The 13019-nt window shown below is 40.0% G+C and overlaps 1 protein-coding gene across 5 annotated transcripts in view; it reads left to right on the top strand.

Annotated features, from left to right (window-relative positions):
• The first annotated feature begins 2555 nt into the window (after positions 1 to 2555).
• Positions 2556 to 13019, top strand: part of Far1 (fatty acyl-CoA reductase 1) — a 54198-nt gene continuing 43734 nt past the window's right edge. For 3 of the 5 annotated variants that reach the window (XM_027410125.2, XM_027410126.2, XM_035442270.1), the window contains exon 1: positions 2556 to 2699. Coding sequence is in view for 1 of the 5 variants with exons in the window: in XM_027410124.2 (XP_027265925.1) it covers positions 3578 to 3581 (4 nt within the window). In the remaining 4 variants the exon portion in view is untranslated. Of the gene's footprint in view, positions 2700 to 3563; positions 3582 to 13019 lie in introns of those variants that run through there. The other 2 variants (XM_027410129.2, XM_027410124.2) reach the window with 2 other exon arrangements.

Here is a 13019-nt window from a genome sequence, read left to right as displayed (position 1 = left end):
CTTATAACTAACTATTTTCTGTTACATGGTGGTTTTGTTTTTGTAAAGTTTCACAACTAAGCTGTTAGCCTTCTACAGAGGAACAGCTTCTGACAAAGGCATCGAGACAAGATTTGTGGGGTAAGCCTCTGACTGGGTGCAGCATGGCTAACACCATCCAGTCTACTCTGAAAGCTCTAACTAGTGTGTGCTATTCACAGGACAAGCAGAATGGACTTCAAGTATGCCTGATCTGAAATCCACTTCTACTTCAGCTATTTACATTGAGTCTAAAGGTTTTTTTGGCACTAACTCCTTGACATCTTCTACTTACTCTCCCTTTTCCCCTAAGAGGGAACAAACTATGCCACCCAAGATTAGTCTTTTCCTAGCATCCCAGGACAATGGAGAACAAACCCCCAAACAGTTAATCAGCAATGTCTGCAAAGACTATTGCTCAGAGATAAGTTGTCAGAACTAAAATAATGTCATACTGGGCATGGTAGCAGATCCCTGAAATCCCAGTGCATGGGAAGCTGAAATAGGATTTTAAATTTGACAGCAGGCTAGGCTTCGTGACTCCAAACCTGTCTCAAACTAACAAGATGAAGTTGCCTGTGCCCAGTTCTTCCAAAAGTAACTAAAAGCCAAGAGGTTATGAAAAACATGTCTTACACACGCTATCTGGCACTAAATGTGTTTTAACCTTGGTCCCAACTTAAATTTTATTTTATTTGTTTCAGACACATTCCACCTCAAGATTGGGGGTTTAAAACAAAAAGTGGGGAACTTTAACATACCTTGAAGAAATGAAGCTATTCTAAAGAGATACTTGTGTTTTTCAATCAGTCTACTGGAAACAATGGACCCCATAGAAATGGGAATTGTCCTAAAAATCTGATGCTGGGGGAAAAGAGGCCAGTCAGAAAGGGAACTAGTCTTTAAGAAAGAAATTTCACACAGTTCTAACAATGTATCAGACCAAGTTACAGGATGAGACTGAAGCCCAGACAATGATGGGTCAATGGCCGGTGAGATCACACACTGACTAGGATCCTTGGCTCTCTATTTAAATTTTAATCTCACTACAGGACACTGAAGACAAACTGTTCCTCTTCCCAACGTGGTCATGTTGAATACATCTCTTTCTTTTGCTCTACATTATTACTGGCTCTTAATTGGCTTGAGGACGAGTGGACCAACTAGGCTAGGAGAGCCCAACCAAATTCGATAATAATATGTTGTCCTGGTAAACACCCCCCCCCCCGCCCACCTCCCCACACACCCATGAAAGCATCTATAATTAAACTCAGTGGGTTAAAAAAGAAAGACTTCAAAGTAGAAGGCTTGTTGGGGATAAGGTTTTCAACAGAAAAGGGAGAGGGTTGTGTATGTAAAAAAAGATGTTTGATTTAGAAAAAGGGAAATCCCTCACACACACATACCCCCCGCCCCGCCGTGGTTTGTAGGTTCTAAGTATTACCTTTATTGTTTTAAATTATGTGTATGTGTGTCTGTATGTGGGTATGTGCACGTGAGTTCGAGTGCCCACGGAGGCCAGAGGCTGGTTATTACTTGCAGGTGGTTGTGAACTGCCCACTGAAAGGTATTGGGAAGTGAGCTCTAGTTTCCTGGAAGAGCAGTGCGTGGTTTTAAACCACTAAGCCTTCTCTCTAGTCCACGTTTTTAACGTGTTTGAATGACAGCCAAATCCTGGTGTTGATTATTAAGTGATTACCAGGATCTTGTTATTTCAACAACTGCACATGAAGCACACAGCCCCATGAATCTTCACACACCTGGGTAACCACCGCCTGATCAAGAAAAATCAGGTTCCCAGCTGGCACATCGAGTTCTCTGGCACCCTAGTCCTGCGTGCACTCCCCACCCTCCAAGGCCATAGCACTGAAACTTCTCTCACTGTCCCTGAATCATGCACGAGATCGTCTTGGAGGACGAACGACTAGGCGAACAGTCTCGTGGAGTGGATGAGACCCCGGCTCCTATCCTCCCTATGGGCCCTTCAGGAGGTCTACACAGCCATGGCTCTGCTTTCTGAGGAGCTAAGCAAGCAGGTCTCTGGGAGGATCCTCACACCCAGCTATGGCTGAGGGTAGCCAGACCCATCTGGGGCGCGCCAGGGTCCACGTTAGCAGTACTCAAGCACATTGCAATGGCTGCCGAGCGGGTTTTCGCACCCTCCACCCCCTTGCCCTGCACCTTTCGCGCGAGTTGGGCTCCCGCGCCAGGGCACTCGGGCGTGGCTCGGGGCGCGACCCTCCGGGACGCTGGCGGCCAGGGGCGGCGCTGCTGAGCCGGGATGTGCGGCGCGCTCCCATTGGCTACGCTTTTCCCCATCACGCCGCCCAGCCGCCCACCTCCCTGCATCTCTCCGCTCCCCCATTGGCCGTCGCGCCCGCGGGGGGAACCTGGTTTGGGGTGGGAGGCTGAAGAAGAGTGGAGGGTGAGCGGTTCTCCCGGGAAGGGTGTGCGCGAGAGCCAATCAGGAGCAGACGTGGAAAAGAGGCACCGCGCCAGCCAATCAGACCCCGAGGCGCGGTCGGGACCCGCTGACGCCAGAGCGGCCACAGCCAATGGGCGCACCGCTGTCTGTCCGCTCTTCAGCAGCCGGTCGGGGGCGGTGAAAAGCGAGTGAGGAGAGCGCGACGGCGGCGTAGCCATCGCTGAGGGGAGAGCGAGGCCTGAGCTTCCGCGTCGAGGTGAGAAGCACGGGCTCTGTCGCCGGCTCGGCCGCGGCCCCTCCGAGCCCGGCCGCCGTTTGCGGGAGTCCACGGCCGGGCTGCGCTGAGGTGGGGCCTGCGAGCCGCCCCGCCCCCGCCCCGCTGCGGCCGCCCGGAGGCGGGGGTGCCGCCTCTGCCGGGACGGTCCCTGCGCGGCGTGGCCGGGCCGCCGCCCTCCCGGCAGCCGGGGCCGCGGCGAGGGAGCCGAGAGGGCCCTGGCCTGCAGCTCTGGGAGGAAGGGGGGCCGCCTGCGGGGGCGGAGAGAGGCGGCCACGGTGGGGTGCGGAGTTAACGGAGGAGGGTGGTGGCCTGGGATTGAGAAATTCTGGGTCTGAGTAGGAAGAAAGTGATGCTCGGAAGAGGGTATCCAGTGAGAGGCCCCAGATCTGGAGTGGGATTGGCCCCTAGGAAGTAGGCTTCGAAGGGGTTGCGGAGAAATCGACTGAGAGCCGGGGAACTGATTTGGGGTTTGAAGGTTAAGGTCTCTGGACCAATGGGAACAGGGCATGTGGAGTGTAAGAAGGTACACAGAAACCGGAAGATGGCCGAGGAGTGACGGATTTTAGGTTGGGGTGAATGGAGGATGTTTGAATAGAAGGTGTTTCTTGGCTTCTTGGAAAGTACACAGGGAGCAGTCAAGATGGATTTCTGTGTGCTTGCTCAAGGGTGGGGATCTTTTGTGAATAGTGGAGTGAGAGCTGAGTTGACGGAGTGAGTACCTCAAGATGACAGTCCTTTTACTCAATACTTAGGAAGGGTTGAACAGTTTTGCTACCGAGGCTGCTCTTTATCCTGTCCTCTGGACGATCCATCTGCTTGTTTTGCCTCAGCGCACACAAACTTACCTCTCAGAAGTAATGGGTATGTTTGTTTTTGATTGGGGCATTGCTTAATTCTTTTTGGTTTTTTGTTTTTTTTGTTTCCAAGACAGTTTCTCTGTGGCTTTGGAGGCGGTCCTGGGACTAGCTCTTGTAAACCAGGCTGGTCTCGAACTCACAGAGATCCTCCTGCCTCTGCCTCCCGAGGGCTGGGATTGCCATTGCTTAATTCTTTACATTAACAAAGAAAAGTGCTAAGAGCAACATTCAAAGATTAAATTATCTTGTTGGGTATGTGTGGTATGCCATAAAAATGGTGCAAGGTCTCTTACAGAAACAAAAGTGAGGATTAATGTGTGAATATATTTGTGCAGTCCTGAATAAGCAATCTTTTTTTTTTAACGTAGTAGAATTTGTATTATTTGTTGGGTAGTTGCTTTCAATTTTGAGAAGAGTTTTGTAGTTAAATACAAAAACTCTTTTCATTTGAGAAAGACGGTATATGTGTGTTACTGTTACTGCCTTCCTCTTTGAAGCTTTTATTTGCAGGGTGCAGGCAGAGTTAGGAGGCAGTGGATTTAAATGGGAGGGATAATTTCTGCTTGAGGACAGGACAAAAGACCTGTGAAGAGTTACAGTGTCCAGTAAAAAATCCAAGAGAGTAGTTGTATAGATGTTTTCTTGTTCATCAGATCAGCATAGAATTTTAGCTAATGGATTATTCTTTAGGACATAGAAGGTATTTGTGGATAACACAACCCCTATAATCACATTTTGTCCTTAGTATAACCTAGTGCCTAAGTGATGAGTTACCTCTAAGCAGAGATTCTGTTCAAGTCAAGCAGGGCAAGTTTTTGGAAACGGTGGATTTTGAATCATTTGCACAAGGAGTTGGTTTGTGGGTTATTAGACACAAGGGTGATTACAATCCAGTAGTTTGGGTGAAGCATAAGCTTCACTCTGGACCAAAAGTACTTCACAAATGAAAATGGTTTCTAAGGCAAATTACAGATAAATCTGAATGATTAGATACATGGTCATCAGCTAAGCCTCTTCTTGAAGCTTGATTGGTAAATAATGGTTCCATACATAGGTTTGGAAGGAAACAGAACAGTCAGTAACATACGGTGCCCCCCAAATATTTTTTTGATAGTTAGAAATAGCAAAATTTATTAGTTGCTACTTTGTGCCAGAAACTTTTTTGAGCTTTTCAAGTATCATCTTTTGATTGATTTAACTTGCCTAAGGTCACACCAGCTATTACATGGCAAGTCAGGATTGGCAGAATCAGTCAGTAAACATTAATTGAGCATTTGCTTGATGCCAGGCACTGGTAAATGCTGGAGATACATAACTTAACAGAAAATCCAAAGGTCAGACCTGAGCCTGTTATAGAAGAGACTTGTTATAAAAGAAGTCAGTAAAGAAGGAAAAAGATTGCTTGGAAAGATTAGAGAAGCCTAGAGCTGACTTTTTATAGAAAGTCCTAGAGACTCAGAAGAACAATGACTAAAAAGAAACCACTGAGGTAAAAAAGAAAAAAAGAAAGGGGAATGTAATCTCAAGACACTGAAGTGAATTATGATAGGGGCCAACAGTCATGCTTAGTGGAGGGTACTCAATTTAAATATTTGGTGTGGTCACAGTTACGGTCACAGTCAGGGGAAAAATCATAGCAGGACCCCTGTAATGTTTTAGTTTTTGACTAAAAAGATCTGAGTGTTTTAAAAATGCTTGTACTCTTAAAAATTTTTCCAAATAAAAATGAGGATTGTTATTTTTATCATTAAGGGATAACAACCATTCAACAGAAACGGGGCAGTAGGGAATATGTAGGTCTAAGCTTGGGGTGAGAGCAGAAATGGTCTTATTTAATGTCTGCTCCATGTGAGCTATTTTGGAAGGCCTGTTGCCATGTTGGAAATGACTGATTTGTTGTGAATTGAAACAGTACATCCCAAAAGATGGCATTTGATTAATCTGGAAGATTAGGTTATTAAAGATTGAGTTATTGAGATAGGCTCCTGACTTTCCTGTTTTCTTAGAGTTTAAGAAAATAAAAGAATTTAAGATTAAAAAAAAAACATTGAACTACTCATAGTATTGGGTGATTTTAACTGTTACTTTTGGCCTTACTTATATCCTTCCTTCTTCTCTCACATGTTTCTATTGTTCCTCTGTTTGGTGGGTTTGATACAGACTTACAAGTTTCAGTTCAATAAACATACAAAAGTGCTGCATTTATGTTTGACTCATCTACTTAAACAGTTAAAAATTCACTGTTAGGACTTGGGAGATGGTTCACTCAGTAAAGTGTTTGCTGTGCAAGCATGAAGATCTTAGTTTGGATTTCCTGTACCAGCAAAGAACTGGCAAACATGCCTGCAATCTTAGCATTGGGGAGGGAGAAACAGGAGGATCCCTGGGGCTGGTTTACTAGTCTAATCAAATAAGAGACTTGTTTCAAAATAAAGTGGAGAAGCAATTGAGGAAAATTTCTGATGTCAACCTCTGGTCTCCACATGCAGAAGCACACACATGTATAACAAGCACCACACAGATGCTTCACTCTTGTATTCCTGATTCGAAGGGAAGCATATCAAGAAAATTGCTCTCTGTTTGCCAAGTAATTATTCCCAAATAAACTACGAGGATTTGCCCAAGCGTCAATGCAGATTGATTTCAATCTCATAAGTGAAGAAGGAGAAATAACTTTGATTTGGCCTGTAGAGATTGTGGAATAAGTGTACTGTGATTTCGGTTTCACCTAGACACTGTATTATGTTCCTTAAATAAATGATCACAATTACATTTTGTTTTCTTATGTGCATGCTGCATTTTACAAATGAGGAGAATGAGGCTCAGAGAACTTAAGTTAGAGAACTAAGGGACAGAACTAGGACATAGTCCTTACTTTGGGGCAGTGTCATGTGCCTGTAATTTCAACATTTGGGAGGCAGAGGCAGAAGCAGGATTCTTGAGTTTGATGCTGGCCTGGGTTACATAGCACAGTCCTGTCCGAGAAAAACAAACAAATCCCCAAACCTATGCTTTGTTTCTAAAATTCAAACAGATAAGGACTTATTTGCATATAAATATCTGTGGTTGAGAAAAACATCATAGCTCCAGTATTTAATAGCTATTTGATACCTTAAAAGATAGGTCTCAGTCCCCTCTCCCACTTTCTTTGAGACAGGATCTAATTCTAAGTCTTAGTTGGCTTGGAATTCTCTAGGTAGAACAAGACTCGTCTTGAACTCACAGTGATAGTGTGCCTTTGCTTCCTGAGTGCTTAAGGTATATGCCACCATGCTAAACTGCTGCTGCAGATGTTTGTGCTCTGTGATCCTTCCTGCCTCTAAATAAATCGTAATGAGTTTGTTTCTTACAAGGCCTGTCTAATGTGTTATATTACATTTTTCTGTTTTAGAGATGAATGTTTCAACATATCAGTATTTTTGAAAAGACAATGTATTTAATAGTATATATTTAAAATGTTAGGAATAGATACTGTGTCTTAAAAGTCAAATATGCCTGAGAATTGAGGAAGTATGGAGATGCATGTAGTTTTTGATGTGTAATGACTTTAGAATTTGTGTTCATTTTCTTTCTAGCTTTTCCTTGGTTATCATTTATTTACTTTAAATTATTGCTCATTTTCTTTAGTTAATATGATATAGAAAATGTGTCATAATACAGAAAATTCACATTGAACTGTGGATTAGCAGGTTTGAGTTTTAATTTTGGCCTTGTTAGTGATTTCATGTTTAACTGTGGGCAAGTCACTTCCCCTGTCTGGGCTTTAGTTTCCTCATCTGTCACTGGTGGCAAGGAGGAGAACCTTAAAAACTACTGTTGCTTTTTACCTCATTTTTCGTTTTCCCTTTTTATTTTCCTTTCTTCCCTCCTGTCATTTTTGTCATGGATTCCTAAGGATGTGGTTGTGTTCTTAATTATATTCTTTTTGTTATCTTACATTTACTGAGATAGGTTATCTTAGACAACAGATACTCATTACATTGTTAGTAAAGTAATGGAAGGATGTTATCTCTTATCTGAGCTAATAAATCATTAGGAAAATATATATTATATATATTAACAATAGACATGTTAATCAAAGTGGAATGAAAATCTTTTTCATATAAATGTATTTTGAAACTTCTTTTTTTTTTTTTTTTTTACTGTATTGTACAAGAGAAATCAGATACAGTAATGTGCCCTGGGGCAGGTAGAATGTTAGGAGGGAGACTAAATATGTGTACTAGAAAGAATATAGTAATGCTGGACTGTGCACTGCAAACAGGTAGTGAACTGAATATTTTGAAATGAAGTAGAATTTAGATAGGTTGAGAGAGAAGGAATAGTAGGTGGTATGGTGAAGGAATTTACATATATTAATGCATAATCTGTATCTCTATCTTTTAGACCCATATAAGATATTATGGGTTTAGTGAAGATCTTGCATCAGTTCTTAGAAAAAGCCATTTGTTGTACAAAAAATTAAGGCGCATGTTTTGTGAATGTATCTTTGTCCCTGGTGTATTATTTGGCACATCCCATTAAAAAGTGCTGGTATCTTATAAATATTGTATGCCAACATGTAATAATCGATGTACTTTGACTAACGTGTGGATATGTGCCATCCACTTTTAGATATAAATCACTTGGAGACTTTAAATAATGTCTGTTTTGTATACATGGAATTCTTAGAAATGTGGGTATAGAGATTCATGAGATATCTTTGAATTGGGGGAATTTATATCATGGCATCTTATGAAATATTCTAAGAATAACTTTTATTTCCTAGAATGCAGAAGTTCTTAAGGTTTATAACCTGAGCATTTTCACAAAGATTTGTCTCCTTAGAAGAAACACCATATTTAGCTTTTGGTATAACTTCAGTGGTTTCTTAAAACTTTCAGAGCCTAGGCTGTAGCTATAGCTCAGTGGTCCCCAGCCTGACTCTTGGAGCTTAGTAAAAAAAAATCCTTTGAAGTCTGTGGATCCACTGCCCCTTTGTGCAGTGTTAGAGATTGAGTCCAGGGCTTCATTCATACTTGGTTAAGTGTTCTACTCCTGAATTATACACTTAGCTAATAATTCCTTCTTTAATGTATAGGCAGAAAAGACACTGTGAAAACTCAACTCTGTTCTCTTTTATGTTATGCTTATCTTTAACAACTAAGTGATCTAATAGGAATTATAAATTTATGAAGCTTATCATGCAAATACTTGCTTAAAAAGAAGACCAATTAGATTCTTCTTTGGATTCCTGGGGTGGGGGTTAAGCCATTAACAAGCAAGGTTTTTTTTTGATACTTGTTTTGTTGTTGTTGTTTTGTTTTTTGTTTTCAAGACAGGGTTTCTTTGTGTAGCCCTGGCTGTCCTGGAAAGCTAACTCCATAGACCAGGCTGTTCTTGAACTCACAGAGATACACCTGCCTTTGCTGGGATTAAAGGCATAAGTCATCACTGCCTGGCTCATAGCCAGGGTTTTGTTTATTGTTTTTTTTGAGTTTAGGTCTTCTTGTGCAGGCTGTGCTGACTTGACTGTCCTTCTGCCTTAGTCTCCAGAGTTCTGGGAGTACAGGTAAATGCCCCCATGTTTAGCCATAAACAGTTTAATAATTAGAAGTAACTACAAAGGATTTCAGAATAGGTGTATAGTGTTTTATATATATGATATAGGGCTGCATCTACTTGAATGAATAGAAAGTGGAACATAGTAGAATGCCTAAATACCTTTTATTTTTCTTGCAGCAGATGAAAGTTCTTCAGCTTAATGTGCCCTTAAACAACAGAGTCTGTGGAGAAAAAGAAAATCCTGTTATATTGAAGCTCACATGTGGGTTGAAATAGCTCTACAAGTAATACAGGGTTTGTGGCCGATTGAATTGATTGTCAGTGAAACCCTGAGGCCCATAGTCACACATCATCTCTTTATTTTGAAGAATGGTTTTTAATAAGTTGAGTTTTAAAAACCTGTGGATTGTATTTAAAATATAGGACATAATAATATTAGGTCATTATCATAAGCAGATTTCTCAGGAGAGAGAAAGCAGGTAAATTAGCTGATAGTGGGGCATTTGATAGACTGAGATGGTAAATAGTAGGTGAATTGCTTTAAAATGATAACCTTGGTGACCTTTTGGAGTTAATAATTCCCTAAGTAGCAAATGTAAGACTAGGAAACAGTTTATTCCAGTGGATAGCAGTTAGAAATACAGACTTTGTGAGCTAGAAGATGGTAAGTGATCTGGCTTCTCAGTGAATTGAACAAGGAACTAGAGATGTTAATTAACTTGCCCAAGCAAGGTTGTTGTGATTCCAGTAGTGTAGCAATTGATTACTCTCATTCTTGTTATATCTTTTATGCTTTTTAAAATTTTAGTTAGAGCCAGGAAGATGGCTTAACTGGCAGAAATTTTTGTTGTGCAGATGTGACCAGAGTTTGATTCCTGGAACTCATGTAAAAAGCCAGACGGGATGATGAACATCTGTAATTTCAGTACTTCTAAAGCAACCAGGGGCAGACTCAGGCAGATCTTTCAGGAACAGCTTTGTGAGAACTGACTTTAACGAAGTTATCCCCTGACCTCCGCACGTAGGCCATGACGTGTGCACCTACATTCATACACACACATTTTCTTTTAATTTTGGCTGTTTTTTTTTTCTTTATGAGTCTCAGTATGCAGAGAACAGTATGTTTTAGCTCTATGATTGATAATTTGATCACAAAATCCCTGAGTTTTTGTATTGTACTAACAATACAATTCTTAGTATTGTAACTGTTTCAAGGCTTATTTAGGGTAGGTTGCCAGGTTCCTGAATTCAGTTTGATAGATGAAAACATTGGGAATCCAGAAAGTCACTAGACATTACTACCCTTGTGACTTTTACACAGTTCTTGGCCGTTCCTTGCCCGATAGCATTTAGTTGCATGATATGTCTTAAAAGATACTGATTTTTGAGAGATTATAGGATTTAGTTCTTTAAAGACATCCATGAAAGTATTCCTTCTCACTCAAATCTAAAGACCAGAAGGATCATTGGCATCCAAGTGCAGATGTTATTACCACTTACACTGCAGGTCCTATTTCTGAATTCTTTACCACTTTTGCTTGCTGTAGCCAGAGGGAAGTCACACTTCCTCCCCCACATTCATGTCTCCATAATCAGAAAGGACTCATAACAGTGCCTCTGAAGCTTTTAAATTTAAACTTTCTAGTGGAATAATAACTGTTACCAAGATACAAGTGTATTTTGGGGGAGATTTTCATTAGGAATATGGGTAGCTTCTAATTGAATTACAAAAATTGAAGTCTTGATTAGTTTGAAAATCAATAATGAAATTGTAGAAGTTTAATAAAAACTATAACCAAATTGGTAACTAATCTAAACTAAGCATTACGTGATTTCCTTTTTCAATTAAAAAACAAGGCTGATAATTGAAAACCATGGCTAGATAAAGATAGCATGATTTAACTGGCAGTAGTATCTCTTGAAAATTACTGTTATAACTTCTGAGTATCAAATGTGGCCGCATTACTAGTTGCAGTAACCAGACTTAGTACTTGAATACAGGTACAAATCCTTCATATATTTTGATAATGTTCACTTTTTTTTTTTTTGGTAACTATTCATATGTGGCCTTACGGATCAAAGGACAATTGTGCTTTCTTTCTTAAGTGATTTGTATTCAGAGGTTTGTCCCATTTCTAGAGAAGTATTACTTAGATGGCTGATCTGGTGATCACAAGCTCTTAGTGAGCATTGTTTCTCTGGGTGTATTGGGAAATTTGTGAAGGGCCTGACTTGAAGTTCCCTTAGTTTCTTTACTTGTGTACATCTTGTAGTCTTTGTAATGCTAATGTACCTTCACTAATCTGATTGAGTATAGTTTACAGTTTCCTGCACCCATTTCCCAACAAAACTTCCCTGTTTTTAGGTTTAACTGTAAAAACAGATTCAGAAGCCTCCTGAAGAAGTGATACAAGAGAAGTGAAGTATGGTGTAACTCTGAGTCAGGGATTCAAAGCAAGGATTAAGGATTACATATAAGTCATTCAGTGTGATAATCATGAGTCATAACCATTTGCAGTTATGAATGTGTTTGCAGAATACCCAATTTTCTCACCATGTTTTGGAAGTTTAACTTGGGGAATAAAGTTTAGTAAACTTTAATTAGATTGTACAAGATACATGATTATTAACTTGACTCAGTTTTGGGTCATGTAGTCTACATATAATATTTAGGGTTAAGGTGTAGATTTTCCTTTAACATCAATTTCAGCTCAGTATTATAAAAATATTAATCATGAAATATATTGTGGATAGTATACAACCTTCATTTCTTTTTAAGCAAAGGAGAATATTTTAGTTTCCTTTGCAGATTTAGCAAGGTTTGAAAACATCATATTTGGTAACACAAAGTATTAGTATACCTTGTATATCAAACACTGTTTTATTTCTCCTAGGCTAAAAATATTAAGATAAAAATTTCTTATTATGGAAACATTTTATTAAGGTAAGGAATAAATATAGCTTAGTCATTTGTCTATAAATTAGTTTATCTAAAATAAAATTACATGTGACTGACTTAATGGGCAAGTTTCTTTGAAGGATTCTCTCCCTGAAATGGAGAGAATTTTACCCCACCCACTCAGGGACTAAACTCATTATTACGACAGCTTGCATTTTCTATTTTGGACGACGACGACGACGACGACGACGACTACTACTACTACTTCTCCTTCTCATTCTTCGTTTTTTTTTTTTTTTCCATACTATGTATAAACAGAAACACAGCTCTTTTTTATAGGTTTTGTAGTAATTATAACTACAGGCCTTAAACTTACAAACAGGAACGAAAGAAAATGGATAATACTGAGAAATTTGCAATTTCTTGTAAGCATGTAATTTTAGTGCCGTAGAATTGGTACTTCCTCTCTGATGTAGTATAGTTAGTTCTTCTATTCTCGAGACAGGGTCTCAACATCTAAAAATTTTCAGGATAATAAGATTCTAGAAGTATTCTAGTTCTTTTGAAAGTGCTGTGCTTATAGTAGGGCATCTGTGTACAAAATGGTCATGTAGTAGCCCAAGAACTAATCTAATGGACCATTAAGATTCCTCACTACCAAGTACCTTAGACATTAGGGATTTGGAGTACAGATACTGCTATATCAATGCCTGTGTAGGCAAACAGAGTGGCTATTATGTCTACTTCAATGGATGCTTACAACAGAACTGGACACTAGCATCTTTTATTGAAAAAAGAAATGTTATCCAAGATGCTAGAGCTATTCTTTTGTCTGTGGAAAACTGCCTGATAAGCTTTAATTTTTGAGAAAAGAACTCACTGTTCTTTGCTGTGTGAACATAGTTTGTACATTTTGAGTTTGCATTTTGGTCATTTATTTCTTGTGTATAGCTTACTTTCACAGGAATTTATACTTTTCTTAATGAAAAGACTGCATAT

This window comes from Cricetulus griseus, chromosome 3 (genome assembly GCF_003668045.3).
Source record: "Cricetulus griseus strain 17A/GY chromosome 3, alternate assembly CriGri-PICRH-1.0, whole genome shotgun sequence".
Classification (NCBI taxonomy): domain Eukaryota; kingdom Metazoa; phylum Chordata; class Mammalia; order Rodentia; family Cricetidae; genus Cricetulus; species Cricetulus griseus.
This window is presented reverse-complemented; position numbering and strand designations above follow the sequence as displayed.